This window comes from Xyrauchen texanus, chromosome 26, assembly GCF_025860055.1.
Source record: "Xyrauchen texanus isolate HMW12.3.18 chromosome 26, RBS_HiC_50CHRs, whole genome shotgun sequence".
NCBI lineage: Eukaryota > Metazoa > Chordata > Actinopteri > Cypriniformes > Catostomidae > Xyrauchen > Xyrauchen texanus.
In genome coordinates this window covers 10,099,420-10,126,754 of record NC_068301.1, presented here as the reverse complement: position 1 = coordinate 10,126,754, position 27,335 = coordinate 10,099,420, and the positions used below count along the sequence as shown (strand labels likewise).

At 35.1% G+C, this 27,335-nt stretch overlaps 3 protein-coding genes across 12 annotated transcripts in view; 2 read left to right on the top strand and 1 right to left on the bottom strand.

Annotated features, from left to right (window-relative positions):
• Positions 1 to 12,877, top strand: part of LOC127619630 (tropomyosin alpha-3 chain) — a 28,335-nt gene extending 15,458 nt beyond the window's left edge. For 2 of the 8 annotated variants that reach the window (XM_052092556.1, XM_052092560.1), the window contains 5 exons: positions 3,354 to 3,429; positions 4,866 to 4,928; positions 5,982 to 6,051; positions 6,246 to 6,324; positions 7,185 to 7,531. In XM_052092556.1, the coding sequence (XP_051948516.1) occupies positions 3,354 to 3,429; positions 4,866 to 4,928; positions 5,982 to 6,051; positions 6,246 to 6,324; positions 7,185 to 7,188 (292 nt within the window). In that variant the 3' untranslated portion in view covers positions 7,189 to 7,531. Of the gene's footprint in view, positions 1 to 338; positions 415 to 3,353; positions 3,430 to 4,865; positions 4,929 to 5,981; positions 6,052 to 6,245; positions 6,325 to 7,184; positions 7,532 to 11,577 lie in introns of those variants that run through there. The other 6 variants (XM_052092558.1, XM_052092562.1, XM_052092557.1 and 3 more) reach the window with 3 other exon arrangements.
• A 396-nt stretch (positions 12,878 to 13,273) lies between these two features.
• msmp2 (microseminoprotein, prostate associated 2) lies at positions 13,274 to 15,399 on the bottom strand. The gene is made up of 4 exons (XM_052092320.1): positions 15,300 to 15,399; positions 14,561 to 14,671; positions 13,543 to 13,651; positions 13,274 to 13,451 (listed from the first exon to the last, which is right to left on the bottom strand). Exons 2-4 carry the CDS (start codon positions 14,667 to 14,669, stop codon positions 13,274 to 13,276), a joined length of 396 nt encoding a protein of 131 aa, XP_051948280.1. The 5' UTR covers positions 14,670 to 14,671; positions 15,300 to 15,399.
• A 2,409-nt stretch (positions 15,400 to 17,808) lies between these two features.
• On the top strand, positions 17,809 to 26,047 carry LOC127619531 (cytosolic phospholipase A2 gamma). 3 transcript variants are annotated; one of them, XM_052092376.1, is made up of 14 exons: positions 17,809 to 17,879; positions 18,227 to 18,252; positions 18,477 to 18,588; positions 19,803 to 19,945; positions 20,446 to 20,644; positions 21,068 to 21,173; positions 21,315 to 21,395; positions 21,519 to 21,584; positions 22,399 to 22,593; positions 23,417 to 23,548; positions 24,853 to 24,945; positions 25,178 to 25,332; positions 25,514 to 25,682; positions 25,867 to 26,047. In XM_052092376.1, exons 1-14 carry the CDS (start codon positions 17,823 to 17,825, stop codon positions 26,040 to 26,042), a joined length of 1,710 nt encoding a protein of 569 aa, XP_051948336.1. In that variant the 5' UTR covers positions 17,809 to 17,822; the 3' UTR covers positions 26,043 to 26,047. The 3 variants fall into 3 exon arrangements, with proteins under 3 accessions (XP_051948336.1, XP_051948335.1, XP_051948334.1); XM_052092375.1 differs by having other exon boundaries at positions 21,255 to 21,395; positions 25,181 to 25,332; XM_052092374.1 differs by having other exon boundaries at positions 21,255 to 21,395.
• The last annotated feature ends 1,288 nt before the right edge of the window (positions 26,048 to 27,335 follow it).

Sequence of the window (27,335 nt, the reverse complement as noted above, 5' to 3'; positions counted from 1 at the left end):
AAATGCAAAATAAACATACACAGACATGTTCATAAAGGCTCTCTAATCACATTCACTATATAGTGTACAAAGTCCATTTAGGCCTATGAAACCTCAAATTCATTGTTTTCCCAGCGTGAGAAATATGCCTCATTCTGCATGACAAAAGGAATGCTCTATCATAACCATAATCCCCTTTTATGTGTGTGTGAGTGAGTGACCGAGAGAGAGTATGAGTGATTTCATTGCTTGGCCCCATATGAATCTTAAATTCATATGTCACCCCCCCCTCTCATTTGTGTTTGGGCATGTGTGACCTTTGACCTGACATACCTTCCCCTCCCCACTCAAACTAACAGCCATGTCAAGCAGATGGAGGAGGAGTTGAGATCTCTTGACCAGACATTGAAGACTCTGCACGCCTCAGACGAGAAGGTATATACCCCAAATGAACGATTTTGTGTCTGCTGGTTAACGTTACCCAACCGCTTATGTGTTTGTGGGAGACGTGGCAAGTATGGACCACAAAAGAATGTCGAGAATGTTATCTGCTTTTAAAAAGAATCTACGTTTTGTTTATGTTAGTGAGAGTGTGCAAATGACCCAGTTAAAGGGATAGTTCACTAGTTAATACAAATTCTGTCATCAGTTACGCACCCTTATGTTGTTCCAAACTCGTATAACATGACAATGAAAGTAGGGCTGAAATGATTAGTCGATTAAAAAAAAAAAATAGTATTTTTTTTTTATTGTTGATTAGTAGTTTGATCTCTTTTAACGTAACATGAGATCATTTTATACTCTAATGATGATGCACGAGAGCAGCACTGCAGTTCACGTCTGACTGAGGAGAGGAAGAATTACACAGCTCACTGTGCAGATGCACTCTAAACTTTCCAAACCGGTGATGTTCATCACAAAGTACAAGGGAATTATATAAAAATACCAAATAAGTAAATACAGAAGCACTCTTGTTGTGGAATAAGTGGAGTTGGAGCTCTTTAAAGGAAAGTTTGCCATTTTAATGCGTTATAGCTTTATTAAAGTTCAAATAACACGGAAGCAGGTCATGTTATTAACTACAGACTCTGGCATTTCTCTGTGCGGTCAGCGCCTCTTCTATGAGTTGCGCGAATGTCCCGACTGATACACACTCTGTCGCAGGGACGCTCGTCCCTCGAGCCTGCACTTGCTGCAGCTAGATTATAACGCAATGTCTCGTGACTTGTCTAATCATAATATATGTCATTGTGCATTTCTTATCGTGAAGAAAATTGGTAATACGCAGCTTTATTAATACGAGAGGTTGTTTTTTTTTTTTTTTTTTTTTTGGTGAGTTCAAGATGGAAGTGAACAGAAAATAGTTTGATTTGTTTTTGCTTGTTTTCCAATAAAAATATCTTGAACTCATTTAATACAGTGTAAATTTTCTTTAGCAGCTATACTGCAGAAGAATTATTTTTATTTGAGATTGTTGAATATAATATTAAAAATAAAAATATTAAAAAATATCTAAAAATCCTTTAAAAAAGATGCATTCACCTGAGAAGCAGCATATAAGATATTCAGACTTGCTTTTAGAGAATAGATTTTGAATATACATATATTTTGTTTTTACTGCACTCGCAGAAGTATAACGAAGTGAAAAAAAAGTGTGTGTGCACAAAATACACTTATATTTAAGATCCATTCTCTTAAAGCAATGTTGCTTCTCAAGTAAATTTATCTTGTTTAGTATTTTTAGACATTTTCAATTGGAAAACAAGACAAACACTTGATATCTATCTATATATATATATATATATATATTTATTTATTTTTTATAGTGAATTTCTTTACTGAATTAAAGTATTTTTTCCCCTATATTTCAGTGAATGTCATTTAGAGGTATTTTTTAAAGATGATTTTTTTTTTTCCTCTTTATTGTTAGTAAGCACATTTAATACAACTTTTAAGATGGGGCACAAGCTGAATAGTCAGTTAAGAGCTAAAGATTCATCATTGTATTAATTACTGAACAGTCAAATGATCATTCCAATAATCGTTAGATTTATAGATTACCAAAATAATCGTTAGTTGCAGCCCTAAATGAAAGTGAGTGGTGACGGAGGCTCTGATTCGGCTTAACCATCACCGTTGTATTCCGTGAAAGAAAGTCATGCAGGTTTGGAACAACATGAGGATGATTAAATGATGGAATTTTCCTTTTTGTGAAATGTCTCTTTATATCTACAAGAAAACAGGACTCCTCCCTCCAGCACTGGCCATTCTTAATCTTTGCTTCTACTGTTTTACCTGGTTTTTCACCCATATCTGTCTTTTATCCCTCTTTTTTTTTTTTTTCTTCCTTTCCTCCCACTCATCTAACTGCCCACAGGTATCATTCTTTTAGAAACTGCATGAGTCAAGTTTATTTGCTAACCTTTCAGAAAGCATGATAGAAGTCATTCCTTGGAAAAATGGAATGGCATCATATGCATGCTCATGTATCAAGCTTTAATCATGTTCTGTCATATCTGCCTAAAGCTAAATGTTCATGTTCTACAAAAGAAGTTTTGCTTTCTTTTGCATTGAAACATGTTTGCACCATCACACAGTACTGTTAATCACACAATCTCAAGTCAAGATATTTCCCGTTGCACACAAGGAATAAGTTAAACACCAAGCACTTGTGGCAGGGGACAGCAATAACACAAACTACACTACAATAAACTGTTTATTGTATAATCATTAAAGGAATATACCATGTTAAATACAAGTAAAGCTCTATCAACAGTATTTCTGGCATGCTGTCGATATGGGATGAAATTATTTTCCATGCAAAGTTTAAAAAATGCATTGACCTCTTAGGATGCATACACTGGAGTTTATACTCTTGTCAAAGAATGCAGCAAAATCATTGATTTTAATGGTGATCAGTTGTGATTTTGCAAATCCAGTTTGCAGTATTCCTGCATAATTCAAAACAGGCAATTTATACATACCCTCAATACACACCTTGCACATTCATATCCATGTCAGAATGTTCTCTAGTGTGTAGGCACCCTTGCACGCTTCCAATGCAAGTCTATGGGGCAAGTTTACGGTGTGATGGTTGCCCCATATACTTCCATTGTAAGTACATTTCGTTTTGTGTTTATACAAACAAAGGTGATTCAAAATGTATTTTCTCTGGTGATCGACGGTAAATAAATACTGTCCATAGACCCTGTATTTAATCTGGAGCATTCCTTTTTAAGTCTTTTCTATTCTACTATTCATGTGTTTGACATCATGCTCTACCTCTGCTGCTGGCCTGTCTTCACATCTTCCTTTGCACTGTACTCCTTTCTCTTCTGCTTCTTCCAAAATCAAACCGGCTACTCTGTATATAGCAAATGTGCCGAGCTGGAGGAGGAGCTGAAAAATGTCACCAACAATCTTAAGAGTTTGGAGGCCCAGGCTGAGAAGGTAGGATGTGTGTGTCTCATTCTGCATGATCTCTGAATGGTTGTAGTGTGAATCCCACAAAGGTGCCTTGCAAATTGCCTTCAAGTCACCAACAGATCTAAACTCCCTAATTATCAAAGCAGGATCTAACTAGTCATGTGAGCATAACGTGAGCATCTTCATTTACAATTGGCCTTTTGATCCGCGTACAGATGTATGTCATCATGCATAGCAAAAGGCCACATGTGTCAGACCACATTACTGCAGAGACCATTACATCAAGAAAAGGCCGTAATTGGCTGCAGGGACAAAGATATCTCTCTCCCTTTTTCCTCATCCATCAAAACTTCAGATGAGATGTTTTTCAATATGCCCGAAGGACATTTGCATAATGGAAGAGAATTAAGTGTCACACCATCATGGTTCCCTATAGAATTAAGCACATCCATTTAAACCATTAAATTAACGAAGCAGAAGTGAAGCTAATGAATGCTGTGTTGCATGAGATGAGCTGGTGTGAGAACACCAGTTTATTTACCTGTAATTTGGCAGCATTTTGCACATTCTATGGAATACTATGGTTGGAAATCTATTAGCAGTGACTGAGGATGCTATATATAATGGCTTGCTATGCAGCAGTGTTTTAACCTGTTGTTGTGCATGCCCCCCGAACTGATGTCACTTTGTTTAAATGATTTCACATTTACTATATAGTCTTGTAAAAAAAAGTGTATAATTTGTCCACATTTTGTTCAGCAGACTATAGTAAATGTGAATTCATTTAAGCAATGTCAGGCCCATGGGTGGGGTCAATGAGCATCAACAGGTAACTGTCTCAAACACAGTGACCAGCATAAAAGTAAAACATTTTGACCAATCCAATATTCTCCCAACAGAGCTATATCTATAACGCCAATCAATAGGATCCATCGATGGCGCCTACTACAATAGAAATGTCCAAATCTTGGATTAGTGTAGCCCTATGTACACATATTAGTCATAATACTAAAGTATTTTTTTACATGAGCTTGTTGCACTCAACTCTTTCCTTCTGAATTGCTCAAGTATAGATGTTTTCTCTTTGTTGTACCTTTTTTGTTGATGTTGCTGCTGCATTCCAGCACACATGTCCTGATCTGTTTAAATCACTGGCAGTGTATATATGCAAACTCAGCCATCTTTTCAGAAGCCTTGCACAACAGCAGCAGGCCAGAATTTAGCCAGCCAACATGGAAACTTCTGGAATATGAAAAGAAAATTGCCACATGATGTCAAAGCTTAGACAGCTGCACTACTTTTTGCTCAGAGCTGTTGAAAACATTAATGCTAAAGTGTTTTGAAACTGTTTCGCTCTTAAGTCTGCCAAATGCAAATTGATGTGGAGTGGTGCATGTTGAGTGGTAACCCCCCCCCCCCCACACACACAACTAAACTTCCTTTTTTTTTTTTTCCTGCAGTACTCCCAGAAGGAAGACAAGTATGAGGAAGAAATCAAGATCCTCACTGATAAGCTGAAGGAGGTGAGATGAGGTTACATGGAAGATTTTTATTATCTTATAAGGATGCAAAAGTTAAAGGTATAGTTCACCCAAATATGAAAATTCTCTAATTTATTCGCCCACATGCATCCCAGATTTGTGTTCAGAAGAATATCTCAACACTGTAGATCCTTTCAATTTAAGTGAATGGTATGATCATGATTTTAAGCTCAATTACACTTTCTAGTGCTAAAGGCATGTGCAGGAGACTGAGAGTGTCAATTTATAGTGAAAAAATATTTTGGAAATATGCAAAACAGATTGGTTTGCTTGAGATATGGATTTAACGACAGGATTGCTTTTATGCTGCCTTTTTATGTGCTTTTTGGAGCTTCAAACCTTTGGTCACTATTCATAAATATGTAATGCAGTTCATGTGTTTACTTAATGGAATTGTTCGATCAAAAATGAAAATTGTCATCATTTACTTCCTAAACTATACTCTTTTATTTTGGTATGCAAAGAAGCTCTGTTCCTACAACAACAGTTTGTAGTGATCAAGTCTGTTATGCTACAGAAAGTGCAAAAGCACCGTAAATGTAGTATTTACATCTACATTCAGGGTTTTCTGAAGCTATACTATTTTCTGATACTTTATTGATGAATAGACTGAAATTTAAGTAATTATTTACTGAAAATCTTCTCCTCTGACTTCGCTCTCAAATATGGTTTGGGTTTGTGACTTTACACATCATAGGCTCTCTCATGACCAAACATCTTAAGTATTGCAATCAGTCAAATGGCAAAAAATAGCTTCTGACAAAATGTTGCATACTACTTTTTCCTTTTGAAATGACAAATGTATAGTGTATTGAAATTGTGCCAAAATAACCATGATTAATTTTGATGCATTGACAGCTCTAGTTTCTGTGCACAAAAGATGGATGCTAATGTAGATCGGTCTCTCTAATTGGTGCATTTCATATCAAATTGGATTTGCTTTTGTATGACTTTTATTTTAAGCATGTTGAATATGATTCTGTGTGCCAGCACTGATCCAGAACCTGATCATATGTGTTTGCCCTTCTTTGCTAGGCTGAGACCCGTGCTGAGTTTGCAGAGAGGTCTGTGGCCAAACTGGAGAAAACCATTGATGATTTGGAAGGTATGATTGTCTCTTTTCCACCCTTCAGTATGATCTACTGGTCATACTGTATTTATAGCATTATCACACTATCCTTTTCCTGTCTTCTTTTACAATTATAATCTTTGTTCCTTTTTCCTGCATTTGCCTTTATCTTTCCTTCATACTTTTCTTTTTCCTTCCTCTTTGCTCTCTCTGTCTTTGTATGTGAACAGATGAGCTTTACGCTCAGAAACTTAAGTATAAGGCCATTAGTGAAGAGCTGGATCATGCCCTCAACGACATGACCTCTATGTAAATATAGGCCTGTGCATGTGTGTGAAAATTTGTTGTCTGTGGATTTTGCTGTTGCTAGAGTCTTGCAGTTGTAGATTGATCCTCATGACAAAATTGCTTAGCTAACCTTGAGCTCTATAACTTCAGACCGTATACATTTACTACTCCGCATAAAGCTCAGTCGCAAATAGTTAATTGTTGATTTGAGCAGTTGTTGCACAGTGTCTTTTCAACTAATGCTTTGAGTTGGCATGAATGGTGACATGTTGTCTTGACTTAAATACTACTGTACAATTCTAACTTGTATGCATCTGTCAAGAAAAGATTACTAATATACTAAAAAATATGAAATACTGGTTCATATTGAACTACTGTTAAAGGTGTCATATAATACATATCAATAACTAAAATACACATTTTTGGTTAAAAATAACTGCCAAATAAATGCTAACAATTTCTGCCCTCTTTCTCACCCTGTGAAATGAGTAACGTCCCTGCAAAGGTGCTGATGAATAATGAATAGGTGTTGCTATGAAATAGGTGGTCATTTGTTAACGTGCCAAGCGTTCTGACGGTGATGTGTTGAGTGACCCGTTTTTATAGACTAGTTTCAATAAATGGTCTGGTTGTACTTTAAGGCTTTGCCAGAACATTTTTGTGAAGAAGATTCTATGATATGTTCCCTTTAAGGCTTGCATTTAAATAATACTAAGGATTTTAACATATATTTATTATGAGCTCAAATGTTTTGGCGCTGTGGCATTTATTAATATCATAATATTTGTGTTAACACTTTTTCACATGACTAAGTTTACTCGCCACATTCAGAAATGGTGGAATATTGTTATGAGCCGTTTGTCGTTGGTGTCTATTCACAGATAAATTTTGTCTGGACTATTCTGTTGCTGACTGTGACTTCAAGAAATTCTTCTTCGTCGCCCTCAACTTCTGTCCATATTTGTTGCTTATTTCTCCTCTGATCTTCTGTGTACACTTCTCTTTTATGCGTCTGTTTCTCTATTTAAGCTTACATGTTCTGTTTCTGTTTTCTCTGAAGTTTTGTTCTATATTCAATATCCGCTCCAACCTCATCCTGTATTTATCTTGAGTTGGCTGTATTCAGAGATATACTGTCGTTGTTGGCTTTCTTTTGTCCATTTCTTGTGTATTTTTGATGCCTTGTGTCCATGTTTAAGGGAGGAAAAAACAAAGCTCTGCTCTCTTTTGAATGTGTGCTTGTCTCTCTTTCTAGTAATATGATGAGTTGGGTGGCAAAACATTTACATGAATTTTATAAAATACATGCTTGAGGCTTAATTGAAAACCAAAAATGGCACACACACAAATAATCAAACATAAAAACTTGTGGCTTTAAGTAATTGTGTTCCCTGCAAGAAAGTTAACTTATTGAAGTTCAGCATTAAATGTACATATATTTGGACACCATTTCAAAGTCAACATGCACACCTATTATGTTGCTTTAGCCTTATAAACATCTTACACATGTAAACAGTGTTTTCTATTAGAGAAAGGTGCATTTAAACACCTTAAGTGGCATTCTAGACCGATAATAATTTAAACTGTTTTTGCATTAGGTTTTTTTTTATAAAGTTGATTATTCATAGTTCAGATTTTTGTATATTTAAACACACTCAATGATAGTAACCTACACTTAAGACTAACCTTGAAGAGCTAAAGAAAATGGTTTGTTATGGATTATAGGTAGCAGTGGGCTAGGCAGTTTTGCAACCATGTCTTTGCAAATAATTTTGTCAACAATAATTTGGTTATGATTCTTCTCTACTTAACTGACTAGTGGTCTTGTCCTTAACTTTCCAAAACCTTTAAAGATGGCCACATGCCATAGTTCACACATGAACAACTTGCTGCCCGCAGGCTGGACCTGGCCCTCCACGTGGTTTAATCTGGCCCATGGCTCATTTATCCTAAAAGCGTGTTTTTCATTTGATATTTTAGTTATCTTGTATTGGGACCTAAGGTGCCTCCACAAGTATTAACATGTTCAGGGTTGCCTGATAAGAGATGCAAACCACCCAATTAGAGATTTATACTTGTGCAAATTTGAAATTCCGCCTAATGTTATACTTATTTTGTGCAACCGTGCATGCGAATGCACTTTTTCTAGCTCTCGATTTCCCTTTACAACTTGCCGATCTCTAGTGTGATATCCTTCTGCTCAAGGAAAAGTGTGATACGGTCACTCTGTTCATTCTAAAGGCTGCTTGTGCTGTTTGGTGCTACTGAATTTGAGAGCAAACCTCCGTGATAATTTAAGAAAATATAAACTTAGATCTCTACATCATAGGGGTAACCACTGACACAAGCAAGAGACCAATGTGTTGTCCCTCACACCTGTATGTTAATCTAACTCTTGCAGTAATAATTTATCATGGTCATGCTGGATGGAAAGCACAACATTGACGAGAACCGCATTATGATCCTTTAGCTAGTAAATGGATAATGTTTTGAGAGTAAAATAAGTAAACTGGCCCGCTTTACGACAAACATTAAAGGCTTTTATTTTTATTAAAACAGACCCCTGATGTAGTGTTAATTTTAATAATAAATTACCAGTGAAGTAAAGTTGGTAAAATAAATCATTTGTAATTATGCTCTGCCATAATAATAATAAAAAAAATTATGATAGAATAATACAATACTTTCAGCAACTGCAGTCCCATTCATCGCATATACACTTCAGAAAATTTTGTACACAACTGTTTCTAGGCTTAAAAGATAAAAGAACCAAATCAATGCAGAACATTGTATCTGAAAAGTAGTACAATGTGGCCTCCTATGCACTACTTAGCCCGATGTGGCCCCTGTACCAAAATAATAGCCCACTCCTGCTATAGAGCAAAATTTGCTTGTAAATTCTCAAAATGTGTCTAAATTGGTTATTTTTACTTCTGTGCTGTTGTAAAAGCAAAGCCTTATGTGCCAGTTTGAGGCCTGACTAAAACAATAATAATATTAATTTTTAGATTGTCATGTAAATGCATTAGTCTAACTGAAATCATAAATTTAGTCAAACTCGTCTAGATAATGCAATTGTAGCTTGGCTTCATCCGGCCTGTGTAGACGTTATTTAGACCACAACTGGCCTCTTCATTTTGTGCATACAAGCTCTGAAAAACAGAGGTGATGTGCGACATGCATTTTAAACTTCCTCATTTTAAACTTCCTTCAAATATTCGATTATGCATTGTCATCTATACTTGGAAAGACAGATGAAGTCTGTAACTTGAATATGCAAAAAAAACCTCTAATTCAATTATTACTGAGCAAAAACGTTCTGAGTGTTTTAACTCTGGATACTAAACCCAACATGCTTCAAATTCATTAAATATCTACAATAAAAAAAAAAGCTGTGACGGTTTTAAGTTATAAATGTTATAACCTGAATTATGCACCCATATTGCTGATGCATTATTTGTTGTAGTTGCTTTGCATACTGATTCAATGTTATCACTTGTAGTCTCAAAGCACTCAACTCAGTTATATTACTTGCTGTACTTAAAGCTGCGCTACTGAACTTTGGGGTCTCTAGCGGCATCAGTGATTACAACCTAAAATTGCAAGCAATTTGTGGAGGAACACGTCAGTTGTTTCGGCACTGCTCTTCTGCATGGATAAATCTTATGGTTTGAGGTTATCTGATTTGCCTGTGATCACTTGGAGATCCTCACGTCATAACATGCTTTTTTCATGTTTCATTTAAACAATAATAACAGAGATATTACTTGCTTTTAGGAAGATATACAACTCTTATTTACATATTTTAATGAGAATTCAAGTGTGTTATCCACTACACATTAATGTTTGTATTGTATTACATCAAGTTAAGAGGAGAAACTTCTGAAATGGATGATACGAGTTCAACTGAAGACATATTTTTATGTTTGACAATGCAAGTGACACGTAATACTACAATAGTAGGTCTTGCAAACCATAAGACTGCAATATAAAAGCACAACATGAGAATTCAATAACGATGGGGAGAAATGACACTTTATAATATTAAAATAATATGCAGTATTACAATAATAAACTGTTTCCTTTGTTTCTTTGGCAGTAAAGTTATATTAGAGAGATGATTACACAAACAAATTCATACGTACATTAAAATCAATTATGAAATCAATACATTATAAACATCTTTTATATAAGCATACATTCTTGGGGAACTACCTTGTACCTATAGTGGCTTTTAGTTAGAATTTTACAAACTAAACTTCTTTACTAGTCTGTTTAAACAGACTGTCTATCTGCTAAAAGGGCAATGAAAGCGACAACAACTTGTGCATTTTTACGACTGGGGTTAATGAAATAAAAAACATCTGCACTAACACACTTCAAGTATCTCAAATATGGCAGCAATTTTATAAAAATACTGAAGTCAGAAATGTTAGTAAACGTGTTTAAGTAACTTCACCGGACAACTGTTATTAAAAGCGTTGTGATCGGTAAACAAACAAATTAGTAATGTTCGATTCGTTAGCATGACAGCCAATATAAACTTCAACAACTCCACCAGAAAACATATCCAAACATTAAAACAAGTAATTTCGCCTAACAGTTAAACATCCAGAGTGATGTTATGACGCTTCTGTCCTGAACTGTGTCTGACTGAACCGCCATAGCTTCCCTAGCCACCACACACACACACACACGTGACCTCCTTTTCTGAGCTTACGGGCATGATGTAAAAGCACAAGGACGAATTAAGTAAGCCTGCAATTTTGTGCTAAATTCGACCCAACAGTTCTAAATAAAAATTATTATTGTAGGCTTATTGTAGTGAATTGGGGTAAGACCAGGACAAGGTTTTGAACACCGATTTATACATTCACTCATTAATCAACTTTTAATTGTTACCAACAAAAATATTCTGTTGTGCAGCTTTAAAAATAAAATCAGGCTTCTTTTACCTTCTTAAAAACATTTTAAATGATGCCATTAGGAGAACCTTTTAGTTATTTTTGTGTTTAGTTACACTTTTGTACAGGACATCAAGGGAACCCAGGATTCTAGAACCAATATCCAGATCTGAAGAACATTGAATGTAATGCCAATAACTTTAATCACCAAAGAAACGTATAGCCAACTCAAGAACCTTATGTAATGATAAATGTTTTTTGAAAGTTCCCACAAATAACCTTTCATTTTAAGAGTGTAGTGTGATGTACTACGATTTGATGATGGTTTATTTGACTTTTTGGTATCCTTCGGGGGACTCTTTTCTTGCAGAGAAACTGAGAAATGCTAAAGAGGAGAACGTCAAGATCCATGCCACTTTGGACCAAACCCTGAGCGAGCTCAACAGTTTCTAAGGACCTTGACCAGTAATAACCTCGTCTTCCCTTCATGACACCCTCATCTCATTTGGTCATCTCATTCTTCCATTTTCTGAAACCTTGTTCTCTTGTTTTGTTGGGGTAGGGCTCACCAAGCCAACCAGCAAAACATTGGTGCCTCTTGATGTCTTAAATGTACTTTTTTTTTTTTTTTTTTTTTGGGAGCACTTGTAAAGCTTCACTGCTCATCTCAGAAAATCCCAAGTGATTTTGGCCAGAATCTATTATGGTATTCCAAAAGTGTCAAATCATATGTGCCAGTCCTGAGATGGCTTTTATGTTCAGAGATTTTGTGTTTGTGGTGTACTTATTTTTCCACATCTATTATGGCCAAAATATTCCCCACCATTATACAATAATAATAAAAAAAAATAAAAAATTCTTCCTTCACCTGTTTTACCGCAGGCAAATTTACATGCAATTTTGTGCTGTAAAAGCCATCTTGGAAAAAAAACAATGTCATGGCTTTTGTATGGTACATTTGTCCTGTTGATATGACCCAGGATGTTTCCGCTGTTCTTGTTGGTGCCTGATGCTTCCCTGCTATCCTCTTCTACCTCTTCACTCTCACCATTCTGCAAAATATTTTGCTGCCTGTTGGTGTCACAGGTTTTGGGACCAAAACCACATTATGTGGTCTGTAGCAGTGTGCTCAATCATGCCGAGAGGGACCTTTTTGTTTTTTATTAAAAGCATTTGCTTCCTTTTTTTTTTCTGTTTTTTTTTTTAAGTAATATATGTATTGTTTATTTGGGATATTACACCACCCCCCTATGCGTTTTAACACAAATCCTTAACTTTTGAAACCACTATTTTGAAATGCTGCACTGTTGTGGGCTTGTGGTAGGAATCCTTTGAGCAGAGGAGACCAAGTCATATTATATAATAAAAGATAACATAAGAGCCATATTCTGATTATTATTATTTTTTTTAAACCATGAGTTCAAAGCAGTGTCACTGTCAGATTCGAAAGGTCCAGAAAGCCGTGTAGATCTAAATGTGTATTATGAACACCGTAAATGGGAGAGAAATGTAACGCATAATAGTATATAGAATTATGGGGTGAACAAATGGTTTTAACTGGAAAGAGCCCACGATGATGTGTAATCACTTTGTTAATGTCTGTATCTTGTAATGATGGCTAAATTCTTATATATTTTTTTTTTTAATAAAGCTGATGATTTTTACTGTCATTGAGCCTTAGTGTCTCTTTTTCCCCATTTCCATGTGATTTATTTTTTTAATTATTTTTGTTTTATGTAGTGTGGTTTATAGTTTGAAATACCAAAGAGTGTTTTCTTGAAGTTACTGAGATATCTATCTATATATATTATACAGATATACATGTACTGTTTGCTTTGTGGAATACAAAAACTCAAAAGTTTTACTTTTTCATTTGCAGTGATAGGATACATAGCTTTATACAGTTTCCAACATCTTAAGTAGTTTTAAATAGATCAAACAAACATAGAATAATGTTATGAGAGCATATAGATTTAAGTTATTATTTTTTTCAATTAAAGCTGCTATTTAGTGTTTGGTGCGTGTGTAAAATACCCTACACGTTTTTAACAGTTTAGTAGTGCAGTCTAAAAGAGTTGGTCATTCTCTGATTTCCACAGTGGCCCATCTCCTACTCGCAAACGGTTCTTTCCTCCAAACAGACATGGAAGTTTATGATTGGCCTTCATCACCACAGCAACTGTGCAGGAATCTGGCTTTCTAATGACTTCACACCAGGGTGGATAATCGACTGGCTGCTTTCCACTGGAGGGTAGTAAAGAACAAAGCAAGTGTTAAATATGAGCTGCATATTAGAGTGGTTGTAGTTAGGCATGTATGCATGTTTGAAACTTACTGTTCACAGCAGCCTACTCCGAAAGGCTCAAAACACACACACTGGAAGCATTCGTCATTCATCCAGGCCTCCCCAATGTCGAATACATGGCCTTTGTGTTCACAGCTGGCTACAGCGAGAGGGACAGTTAGCTAATATGTATCCTTAAAGGAATCGTTCGCCCAAAAATTTTAATTCTCACATCATTTACTCACTTATGCCATTCTAGATGTGTATGACTTTCTTTTTTCTGCAGAACACAAAAGGAGATTTTTAGAAGAATATCTCAGTTCTGTATGTCCTTTCAATGCAAGTTATTTGTGACTGAAGTTTTGAAGCTCCTGAAAGCACAAAGTCAGCACAAAAGTAATCCATTCGACTCCAGCGGTTTAATCCATGTCTTCTGAAGCGATCCAAATGGTTTTGGTTGAGAACAGACCAAAATGTAACTCCTTTTTCAAGGTACATCTTACCATTGCAGACTCTAGACATGATCATGATTTCAAGTTCAATTACACTTACTAGGTCTTGATCAGCCAGAGCACTAGATGGCACTGTAGGAAGTGTAATCGAGCTTGAAATCATGATCACCAAGGAGACTTCTGATGTCAAGGTTTATAGTGAAAAATAGATATAGTTTGGTCTGTTCTCACTCAAAACCACTTGGATCGCTGATAGGTTACTTTGGCTTCGTTTATGTGCCTTTTGAAGCTTCAAATATTTGGTCATCATTCACTTGCATTGTATGGACCCACAGAAATGAGATATTCTTCTAAAAATAGTTTGTGTTCTGTAGAAGAATGTCATACACATCTGGGATTGTATGAGGATGAGTAAATGAGAGAATTTTCAGCTGTGGGTGAACTATCCCTTTAAAAAAGAAGCGTCTAAAGTAAAACATCAAATGGTCTTCATTCAAACAACATTTTGCTATTAATGGCCCAAAACTAGTTTTCCATATAGTCTTTATGTTGTGAGATCTATGGTCTTCTAAACCGACGACCCAGCTTTTTATTCTGAGTTGATTCGTCCAGTTTACCTTTTGCATTGAAGTAGCATTCTCCACTGCTGGAAACCATGTGGTAGGGCTGGAGGATGCTAACCACACAAAACACAGCCAATAAAACTCTCATCTCTGTTAGATGCATGTCTATGGGAAAAATGGAGATTACACATTTATTTTTAATACTTGCATTAAATGTAATGTAATGTATTATTGATTTGCCTTTAATTGCATGTAAACAAATCTCTTTTCCACATATAGCAAAAATGATACATCCAAAAAAGTAGCATTGCATATGTTGTATCTTGTTAATATTTGCATTATTAACACATAATTAGTGTCTCTTTGTATAGTTATTTTAATTTAACCTCATATTTTTCAGAGCATGTTATACAAAGTTCCCAAAATAATTCTAATGGTACGACTTTTGCTATAACTGGAATAAAAGCATCCATGTACATTATTACAAATGTATTATTATTATTCAGAGTTCTTTATTGAATCTTGTGACAGGATCTTGTGCAATGATCCTGTCACATTTTTAATCCGATTTTGCCAAGTAATATCTTCTCAGAGTTCCTCATTTTCATATACATAGTCAACATTTGGGATTTCTGTTTTCATAACATTTAGAGGAAAACATATTTAAGACAATAACAATAAAACAAGCACTACAATATTTCAGATATTATTTTCCTCATAATGTCTGGCTAGCCTTTAAAGGCCTTATTTGCATCACATTTTGAATCAAATCTAAGTCAAATCAGTTCCTTACCTTTTAAGAGTCTTCCTTTCCCCCTTCTGTTATTTATTTTTCTGTCCTCTTCTCTTGTTCTCTCCTGTCTCTAGATGTGTGTGTGCATGTGTGTGTGGGATCATTTGTGTGTGTTCTCGTGTGTGTTCTCTGATACTCAGTCAGTCTGTAGGTTTTATACCTGCCTCTAGATTCTCTTGTGTTCACCTCTCCCCCTTCACTGTCATTTCTGTTTATCCTCACTCTATTCTTTCTCTCATTACTCTTTTCTTCAGATTCATTCTTTGTTTCTGTGCACACAGAATGCTTTACTGCTGATAAGATGAGCGGTTCTATGAGCCTTTTTTAACCAAAATTAGGTAAAAAAAAAATTCAAATCATTCTGATCTGAAGTTTACTTGAATTTTGATATTTTTTATTTTTTTAATTTTAATTGTTATTTGTTGCTAAGAAGTATTTTATTACCCCCCAACATATTTCCATTATATTGAACTGTGTAAAATTTAACAAAATTAAATTAATCAAATTGAAAATATTACATTTTTTAATTATTATATGGTTAATGATTACTCAATTTGATGTAAATTTGTTATTAAATTTAAATGTTGAGTTTATTATATTATATTATATTATATTAAGTGTAATTGTAATCTTCCATAATGGAAGAATATACACTATAAGATGATAAAGGGTCCCACTTTAGTGATATTCACCATATCATTAATGTTGTATATTATATCATCAAGACATGTTGTGTTTTCTAAAATATGTCTTAAAATTGTTAATAATTTAATTATTCTACTTCATCAAAAACAAGAAATATTTGTACTTACATTGTACAAGCAAGTCTTGTATCCAATATTCCACTAGTTCATTTCTTTTCTTTTATTCATACATTTAAGTTATTGCCTCTTCAGTGGTTACATAACAGCCACTGTTTCATTTTTTTATGTTTATATAGTTACCACATACTTTGCTTTTTCAGAGATCAAAGGTCACATTGTAACTTTTAAGTGCTGATGATATCTGACTTAACTTCATGGGGGTCACCTACCGGATTGATGATAATGGTCAGGGTTGATGTCACAGGCACTGTCTGTGCATGCATGCATCTATGTGTGTTCAACAGTCAGTATCTGCACACATTATTGTAAGCTACTCTGAATGCACACAGATAACATGCTGTAACAATGTATGCTCCATCCTGATGTACACATGTGCTAACCGTAAGCATGCTTATTGAGTATACTGACGTCATCAGTATGACCGGGGCCAGTCTGTTTCAATAAAGCTTATTCTCAAAACTAAAATTACTGATCGTCTTTTATGCCTGTTGATTATTGCAGCACTGAGATCTGAATAAACAGATAAGTACTGGGGTGTTGTGGATAACAAAGTATAAAGAGATGAATGAAAAGACAAGATTGGAGGAGTGAATGTGTTTGTTAAACTGTCTTTTATTCTTTGTTTTGTCTGACTCTTTATAGCACTGCTAATGCAAACACACCTGCTCTGCAGTATTATTGTCATACATGTACACAGAGACATTCATATCACACTTTCCTTACAAATTAACATGCACGATTTGTGAGAGAAGATGTACAACCTCACAGACACTTTGTGCATTTTATAAGCATGATCATATATTACATATAATAGGGATTTTAAAACAGGGTGCTGCAAGGGTGCTAGGGAGTCTGGGGAAAATTAAAGAGGAAAAAGTATTTTACAGAATGCGTATCTTAATTAAAAACATGAATACTTTGGAAAAGATTATTAACGTTTGTTAATAACATTGGTTTACATGAACTAACAATGACCAATTCTTTTACTGCATTTATTAATCTTACTTAATGTTAATTTCAACATATACTAATGCATTTTTTTAAAACAAAGTTGTGTTTGTTAACATTAGTTAATGCACTATGAACTAACATGAACTAACAATGAACAATTGCATTTATTTACTAATATTAACAAAGATTAATAAATGCTGTAAACAATATAATATTCATTGTTTTTTCATGGTTTTTAATGCATTAACTAATGTTAACAAATGGTAACTTATTGTAAAGTGTGACCGGCCCTTTTTTTGGTTAATGAAATGGGTATAAGTACGTAGGGATTTTCCAAAAAATGGAGGAATGAGTCAAAGCAGAACCGAGCTGAAACTTTTCCTCTTTTCTTACTCTGGTGGGAGATTTTTAGGAAATGTTCAGCGTTTTATTCTAATAAGTTAATTGACCTCTTTCTGTATGTGTCCTGAGGTTAAAAATGACAAAATTAAATACACAGTTGGACGCAAAGTGCAGTTAGTTCATTAGCTTTTTAGTGAAATCTAAGAAGAAACACTGAAATTACGTCATTAGAATCAAATTGGCATCAGAGAGAGTATGTAGACTAGCTTAAAAAAGGAGATAAAAAGAAAGCTTGCATTCACCACACTCAATTGCGGTTCTGCTCCTTCCAGTTTCTCCATTTTGCTTTTATTCCATGTCCACATTGCACAAACCATGTCGTATATGTCCTCTTTCACATTGTCACATGCTCTCATTCAGAAGTTTCATTTTGGAAGGAGGACTTCAACCCTTACCAGCAAAGGTAAGTGCCCTTATAAACTGATATTTAAAAAGAAACATCTTTGCACTTGCTTTCTGTATAGTTAAGTTATTATAAGCAAAAATATGTTTTTTTAACAATAAGGCTTGATTGATTAGTGATACTGTGGGGTTATTGGTATGTTAACTATTGCTTCCAACAAATAACTCTTATCAGAACAGACAGAGCCAATATGCTATAATGACGTTTGATTGCCTTTGTCGCAGTCAACGGGATGTTTTTTAATTTTAGAAAAGTGTAATTTGGCTATGTTTGCATATGCAGTCAATGAAAATAATAAACAGTGAAATTTGTTATTTCTGAATATTGTCAAAATGTCCTCTTTACAGATGTCTAATGGAAATCAAAGCAAACGGTAATATACACTGAATCAGGTTTTACCACCCTTTACCACCATTGGAATATGTAATATTATTCACAGTAAACAGTAACCTTAGATCCTTTTACATCTTTAAATATCATCATTAATTATGGGCATGCATAATAATTTGAATTTAAGTTTAAATCCTGTAGATAAAAAAAAGAAAATGTAAACATATTGTGAACATGCTCTGCCTGTCCCTGGTTTGTTTTCAACAGAAGTTCAGTAAGAATCAGTCATTCTCTGAATGAAGCTGAGAAAGATCATGTGACCAGCAGGAGAGTTTCAGTTCTGCAGTGTCTTCTACAGCAGGACATACAATGTAGCCCGGTAATCTCAACCTTGGCTAAATATTTTACTTGCATGTCAAATATCCCATATCAACAAGTTTCTTAGGTTACCATTTAACAGTTGCCACCTATCCACAACAAATATGAATTTCTTAGTAATTCCAAGTTTGCAGTTGATTAAGTTTATTATTTTTTTTTATTATTATTTATATTTTTTTTGGTCTTTTGCAAAAAGGAATATGTCATTGCTACATTATTTCATCTTGCAACTTTAATTGCAAATTTGATATTGACTGGTTTGGTTTCTTTTTTTCTGATTCTGCAAAAGAACCTTAGTGATTACATAAATCACAGTTAAATACTGTGATTATTTAACTCTTTGACATCCACTTAACCCTTCTGTGGTCTTAACGATCAAGTCCCTACTTTGAACCTAAAGGGTCAAATTGACCCTTTTTATATTGTTTCAATAAATAATTCAATAAATAATTCAATAAATAATTCAAAAGTAATAAAGGCTCTGTTTGCTCTATCTCTCTACTATGTCTTTGTTCGGCAAGGTGCCAGCTAACACTAGAATTCGTTTTTTCCTCTATCACCTTTTAATACAATATACAGACCTGAATGGCAGGGGAAGCCCCAAAACAGCTCAATAATCATGTTTAAAAAAACTTCACAAGCTTGTAATAGTGAAAGTGCCAGCTAAAACTAGATTAAGCTAAAAAAATTCTCTATCACCTTCTCACATACACACACCTCCTCACAAACACACAACACATAAGTACATACTCACAGACCACCATAAACACTATTTGATAGCAGACACAAATGCAAACACAAAAATGCAGTTCAGCAAAAAAAAGTATCATAAACAAATCGTTGTTTAAATATGTTCCTGAATATTGATGAGAAAATGTTACACATCATTGCAAGCATACAGCTTTCAAATGACACCAAGATCACATTAGTATACCATTCAGAGGCCAAGATATTCCACAAAACATTGGAAAAGGGCAGGGCTTCCAAAAAAGACAAACCACATTGGAGCTCCCCCTGCTTTTCAGATCTGTATTTCGTGATAGAAAGCGATAGAAAATAACTGGTCAAAGCAAGGTCAATGACCTGTAAGTCCAAGGAAGGGTTAAGTATAAGACAAATATTGAAATTCTGTTTGATAATGCATTTGATATGATCAGACTGCTTTTTAAATACATGAAATTGAAAATACATGTGGTGTTTTGGTCATCTTTACAGGATGATGTCCCCAACATCGCATTACTGGGTTCTGGGGGAGGTGAGAGAGCCATGCTGGGTTTTCTGGGATCACTGGTCCAACTGGACAAAGAGGGTCTTTTGGACATCATGTTGTATCTGGGTGGGGTCTCAGGATCAACCTGGTAAACATCTTGCACAAATACTCATGTACTCAATTTTACATATACATTTAGCTCATGTATGTATCAGATACACAATCCAACTGAATATACAGAACAAACATCTCAGCACACATACAAACAACAGCATTTATATACACAAATAAACAACAGTAACACTTTAAAATAAGGTTTTATTCATTCAAATTAGTTAAATACATTTTTAACAGTATACATGAACTATGAACAATACATTTACAGCGTTCATAATTCTTGGTTAATGTTAAATTCAACAAGTACTTTTTTACATTAAAAGTTGTATATGTTAACATTAGTTAATGCAATATGAACTAACATGAACAACAGTATATTTATAAATGAACATTAACCAAGATGAATAAACGTTGTGAGTAATCATGATAGCTACATGAACTAATGTTAACCAATACAGTCTTAATGTAAAGTGTTATCAAAAAGAACAATGAAAGTATTCATTTTTCTTCTTCTTCTTCTTCTTTTGTAAGGTGCATGGCATCTTTATACAAAGAACCAGACTGGTCCAGCAATTTGGAGAAAGTGAAAGATGACATTATACAGAGACTTGTTGGTGCTGAAATCAGTTTCAGGGACAAAATGTCTACACTCAAAAAATACTCCCAAAAAGACAATTTCAGTCTGACTGACATCTGGTCAGCGCTAGTTATAAGTAAGATTGTCAAAGAGGTAAGAGATGTACTGTTATTAAATAACAAGTTCTCCATTTCTTTGCTTCATTTTAGCAAAAGGATTAGTCGAGGGCCTGCAACCCCTTTAGTCTAACAAAATGCATGTTTGATTTTTCTATAACTGGAATGCTGTTTAGATCAATTAGTATCCAAGACCAGAACTACCCATTTTATAACAGCTCTGAAAGTATAATCTAACCTTTCGAAATTGGTGTTTACAGTCTTGTATGTTTGCATTTTCAATTCATCCAGATTTTTTATAATCAGTGTTAGCAAGCAAAACCCTGTGGGTTCTTTTTGGGGCTGCCCAAAATGTCAGGCTTCCACACCATTGCAAGAGAAAATTAACATGTACAACCAAAATAATAGGAGTGAAACAGATTCATGTATTTTAAGCTTATTTGTATTATTTCCCTTATAGATAGATGAGCATGCTGTCACTGATCAGAGGAGCCAACACAGCAAAGATCCTTATCCCATCTACACAGTTATCGACAAGCACAGCAGTCGTGATCAATTGAAAGCAGGTAATTTCAGCCTGTTTGGTTGCTGTGTGTGTGTGTGTGTGTGTGTGTACTGTAACTCAGGCTTACAGTGTTCTCTTATAGATATCTTTTTTGAGATCACTCCTCATGAGGCTGGCTACTCCCTCACTGGTGCCTTTGTAGATTCCTCCTGTTTTGGAAGTCAGTTCGACCAAGGGTGTAAAATTAATGACCAGCCTGCAATGGACATGTTGTACCTGCAAGGTGAGCTAATAGTAATGAACCAACACATACTTATTCATCTATGGCCTAGTTGATGACTTTTGTCTGACAGGTATTTGTCAATTTTGTTGGTTACCGATTTATTTGTATTTTTTTTTTTTGCAGGTCTATGTGGCAGTGTTTTAGCTGACTTCATACATATACTGGAGCATCTATTAAGTGAAATCAAAAGTATGTTTTACTGTAAACACGAAACACCCTCCTCCATCCCCAGCTCAACCTAGTGCCTGACAACTCTTTTCCTTTAGTTCTCTCAACATCTGTTAATCTGTGTTCTTAGGAATTCCAGACCAGCATTCTATTGTAAGGTTATTTTTATTTGTTGTTGCGTCTTGATCTGTGAAGTGAACAATATCTCCATGTTGAACTGTTAGACTAAATGTGCAAAAATTATACCATGGTGTAATATAGTTCCAGTGGATCTGTTCTGTTACCCCTGTGGGGTTTCATTTACTGCTCTACCTGCTCTGTCCATGCATGGCTGCATGGATGGGCAGGGAGATTGCCCAGAACAGAACCAATCCTCCGACATGTCAATAAAAGTGTTAATTTGACAGACTGAGCTAAGTATTAAACTTTGGTGCGTAACTCATCCTGCACCAGGAAAAAACCCCATAGACTTACATTGAAGGAGAGACCTGCGCCATATAGGGACCCGAAAATTATAGAGACTTGGGGTGGGCTCTTTTGACTTTGGCCAGTAAGCAACTACTCAGAATACCAGCAATAACATCGCAATGCCCTAAAAACCTCACTGAACTCCTTAGGAACACAATAGCATTGCCCTGGTAACCATCCAAAACATCCTAGAATTGTGACATAGACTTTTGTACAGGCAAGCACCACTCATATTTTCTTTAGAACATTTTTAAATCTAGTCTACTAATGTAATCTGGCTGGTTTACATATACATTTTGTATTTCTGTGCCACTTTTAAATGTATGAAAATTATGTGTTGCAAATTGGTACAATATGTTCTTTTTAGAATTATTTTGGCATGAGTCAGGCGAGATGGGTTACCACGGATCTTCAGGAAAAGATCAAACAGACAACTCACCCAGCAGTGCACCGGTGGACGAGGTTTGCCAAGGGCTTTTGATACTTGTGGAACTAAATCTTCTGGTTTTAAGAGAGGAGGACCCGTCATCTCACATTGAAATCCTTCATAACTTACTAAGAGGTATGCTTGACATTATTTATTTGAGTCTTAGTAAGCAAATCCTGATCAAATCCTGGCAGCCTCAGGCTCAGATCACTTCATGGGTAACCTCCACTTCAGTGGTATACATGGCAGTGCATCCAACATGATTACACAGGAAAACAGACATTTTTGCATTAATAATAAAGCGTTTACCTTTTCCTGTGGCACTACTGACAGCAACAGTAGACATGGTTTCTGGCCTCAAAGAAACCAGGAATATTTGTGTTCACATAATTAATGATGAGCATGTTTTGGAGGTTGCTTTTTCCCTCTAAGATTACATTTTTTTATTCCATTGATGGTTAGGTTTAGGGTTGGGGTGTAGGGTTAATACAATATACATTCCTGTTGACTGTATTACCTCAGTTACAAGTAAAAATACAACTTGTTCTTGGCACTGCTATATGGACATTTCCCTTACAAAAATCTAGAGTTCTGGCAAACTTGCTGCAAATTCACCACTCATTATTTTCACATGCAAATTAGCTTTGCAGCAAAAACTTTGTTGTCGCCAAAGGTTTGCTGCATGTTCACCACTACCGGTGAAGAGCTTCAAACTTGCGGCGAATCACAAGCTCCTTTGCATGCGAAAATAATGAGTGGAACATTTGTGGCAAGTTTGTCAGAACTCTAGATTTTTTTTATAAGTGTACACCCGGAAATTGGGGCTGACAGGTGTCCATATGTTCAACAACACCTCTAGTTTTAGCCACTGGGGGGGCAGTGGTTCAAATTTTAGTAACTGATTTCAGAACATATGTGCTAGAAACTCATGAATATTTATTTATTTATTTATTTTCAGGAAAGCTGAATGAAGAAGAATATGAGACATTAATTACGATAGACGTGTCAGACGGAATGGCTAAGAAGAACAGTGAAAAACACACTCTATATGTATGCAAGCTGTATTTAGACTGGTTTCAACATCAGAATTGTGAGTTGTCCTCGTTTACATGCATAGCTTGTGACACAGAACTTACTCTACTTGTAATCTATTCTGTAATTAGGCTGCTGCTTTGACATCATTATCTGTTGTGTGTCTGATCTGGTGTGTGTACATATGGGACATTAACCTCCTGAGACCCAGAGTGCACATGTGTGGATATTACAGTTTGACTTTGCTATAGGCTATGCATAATTTCACTTCATTTAAACCAACTGTTCTCAGTTCAGGAGATTAAAGGGTTAACAGACAGACAGTACACTTGAGGTTAAATCATTCACTAAATAGGGAGCAAGGGAGCATCCTATAGTTTTCCTATCAGCCAAGTTCATTCAATCCAAACACCCGGTCAAAAGTTCAGTTTCAGGTTGCTGATGATGTTTGGAACACTTAACATGTTTGGCAGACATGGGACAATGGCAATCAGTAGACTACATAGATTCAGAATTTTTCATGCTAAATTTTATTTTAACATGGTTGGCAGTGATTAAATGATGCTGGCCATTACTTTGAATCACAATTATTTATACTCATTTCTGATTAAATGTCTGTAACATCTCAAAAACAAGAATAAACAACTCCTGGAAACAAAATAAAATTTGGATTAAAAAACAAAAAACCAAACGTAAAATGTAGTCCCACTGTCCATATATGTGGACATCCATTTTTAGGAAAACTTTGGCCTATAATATTTTTTTTTTTGCATGTTTCACAGGGGCTATAGTTACAAAAATGGTGAATGGAAAATGCACACAGCAGTCAAGCTCGTGTCTCAGTGTTAGGAATTCCTTGTCTTGTTTCACTGTTGCCCTTTGTCTGCCATTTTTGTCACCTTTGCATTCCTTAGTTTTCACTTTTGTCCCTTGTGTAGCCCCTTAGTCTCTTTGTTAGCCTTCGTGTTCACTTGTCATTGTTAAAGAACTACACTTCCCAGAATCCACCTGCCATCATCACTGCCATTTTGTTCTCACCTGTGTCTTATTCAGTCATCACTCACTGTGTATTTAAGCCCTGCTTTTTGTTCACTCCTTGTCGTTCGTTGAATGTTGTTAGCCCGGAATGTGTTCCCTACCTGTTTCCTCAGTCTTGTGTTTATTTCCCCATTGAGGGTTTTTCCTTTGTTCCCGAGTTTTCCTTGTACCTGCCTTGTTTGTTTGGTTAATAAAATTGAACTGCATTTGGATCTGCATCTCCTCGTCTGCCTTCGCTGCCCATTCATAACACTCAGGATGTTAAGACCTTTTATGACCCATTGCATTTTGTTTAAGCTTACTGGACTCATTTTGTTTATTTAGACAACAGTACATGGACTGTCATTGTAAAATGCATTGAGTTAGTTACTCGCTGGATCTGGGGCACGACATACAACTTTCTCTACAACATGACAGGTAAGCAAAAAAAAAAACATGGATGCATGATTTTAAATGTTAAACAAAACAAAAGACATGATTTAAAATGTAATGTATATATTATGTAGTATTTAATGCTAAAGTATAATTTTGTAATGTAAAAAAAAAACTGTATATACTATGCAACTATAAGTAAGCAATTCATAGTGAATTGAATGATTCAAACATTGCAAATTCCACTATATAAATTAGAATATTTTCTAATCTTCAGCAGAGGAGATTTCTCCTCATATCCTGAAAAAGGAAACGAGACAATATGAAGATGCTGGAATCTTCATTAACTCGCCCTATTTCTCAGTGCTGAGGAAAGAGAGGCACATTGATCTCATTATCTCTCTTGACTTTAGCGATGATGACCCATTCGAGGTAGACTAAATGCATTCTGTCTTTTCCTATTAATATATGTATAGGCTACTATTAAGCACTAAATGCACTATAAACAATCTGTCCATACAGAGAGTGAAATTGGTTGTTATTATTACACAGGTTTTGGGTGGATTTGGATACAGACACACGTTCTTATATAGTCCTATATTTTTGTTCACAGACAGTGGTTAAGACTGCTGAAATGTGCAAAGAACTACACATTCCTTTTCCTAAAGTTCAGATATCAGAGGAGGATAAACATGCTCCAAAAGACTTTTATGTGTTTGAAGGGCACAGCAATGCACCAAGTGTAATTCATATTCCTCTTTTCAACACAATTAATTGTGGAGGTAATGTCAACTTGCTTGAAACAACTTTGTTTGTCATTTCAATGCCTTGTTTGTTTCACTATCGCAATCTGAGGCAAATCATTTCTGAAATAAATAAATATGGAGATTATGATCCACAGGCAATAGTCTGTATGTAAAGGCCAAAAATGAAAGCTCATCAGATTTCAATTGTCTATTTTAATAGGAGATATTAAAAAGTGGAAGAAAAGGTATACAACCTTCCAAAGATCCTACAGCTGTCTAATGATCTCTGATCTGATGGAGAAAGCTGCGATGAACATCAAAAACAACAAGGTAGGCCTTCTGAGAGAGATTCAGAAAGTCATCAACAAGAGGTCAACCAACCAAACACTGGACTGATGATTATGCTTGTAAGCATATTCTATCATGACAAACTTGATTTGTTTTTGTCTAGGAAAATACATTAGTCAATCAAACGATCAGTCCTCACAAGGTCTTCTGTAGCCCCCCCCCAACCTGGAATGCTAACTGTTATGCTGCATGTCTGTGTTAAAGCATATCAACATTATGCTCTTTCTTTTACCTTGCAATGTTTGTAACTGAAATAATTCTTGACCTCCCTCACTCTGAAAATGACTAAATGGCCAATTTCCATATTTTTTACATTTACCTTTTACTTTGCGTTATTGGCATTGTTACTTCTGTTGTTTTACATTACATTTCTATCTCTAGTCCAATTTGAAAATGTCCCTTTACAAAAGAAAAAAAGTGGTTCGCTTTGATAAGCTTCCTCATTTGTTCTGTGATCAACCTCATTATTCATGTGGTAATACGTCCGCTTTTATTTTCTCTTCCTAAATTGCACATTTGTTCCATATTCCAGAACTACCTAAATTCAGGGGTGTGGCTGAATCATTGTGGTTATGTAACACCACCCTGTTATATGTACTAGCTTTTCTTGCTGTTATCCAACAGAGGGAAGCAAATAGTGGGGTTTGTTTGTTTCAGCTCAATAGTGAGAGAAAGTGAGGAGATATAAACACAGGTACACTGAGGCCCTCTAAAAGAATTGTTGAGATTTAAATTTTTAGGGATTCATATTTAAAATATTATATTTTGCACACATTATCTGATATGGAGCGAGTAATGATCAGAATTAAAGATTCAACTTAAAGGAATATTCCGGATTCAATACAAGTTAAGCTCAATTGACAGCATTTGTAGCATAATGTTAATAATTATTGATTATATAGAACTTTTTCTGTTGAAAGTTGAAATCTATATTCAATTTTAAAACTTTGTTGTTATGACGACGTAACACCAGAAACCCTGAAATGACAATTTTAACAACTTCACAGCTCAAATAATCCACAAGTTTTAACAGAAGAAATAATGTAAGTGCTTTTATAAAATTATAAGCTTCACATTTTTGCCTTTAAACCCTCCAAAGATTTGCTCCATTCCCTTCCATTGTAAGTGCCTCACTTTTACTTCAATTTTTTCTTTTCTTTTTTTAAAAAACCTGGAATATTCCTTTAAGAAATGCATTTTTTTTTATTTCATTTGAATATATCACAACCATTGCACAATATGAACATATCACAAATCATATATCGTAAAATATTCACTTTATAAACAATCATAGGATTCACTGATTAAATACAGTTTTCACTAGACCAATTATCCAGACCA

Bases quoted from the DNA above. Each gene is read 5' to 3' on its own strand.
- msmp2 (XM_052092320.1), bottom strand. From the start codon at position 14,669: ATGCATCTAACAGAGATGAGAGTTTTATTGGCTGTGTTTTGTGTGGTT. The intron at 13,652-14,560 runs GTAAACTGGACG...CTCTCGCTGTAG, and splicing joins ATGCTACTTCAATGCAAAAG to CCAGCTGTGAACACAAAGGC. The intron at 13,452-13,542 runs GTAAGTTTCAAA...ACTACCCTCCAG, and splicing joins GGAGTAGGCTGCTGTGAACA to TGGAAAGCAGCCAGTCGATT.
- LOC127619531 (XM_052092374.1), top strand. From the start codon at position 17,823: ATGCTCTCATTCAGAAGTTTCATTTTGGAAGGAGGACTTCAACCCTTA. The intron at 20,645-21,067 runs GTAAGAGATGTA...TTTCCCTTATAG, and splicing joins TAAGTAAGATTGTCAAAGAG to ATAGATGAGCATGCTGTCAC. The intron at 24,946-25,177 runs GTAAGCAAAAAA...TCTAATCTTCAG, and splicing joins CTTTCTCTACAACATGACAG to CAGAGGAGATTTCTCCTCAT.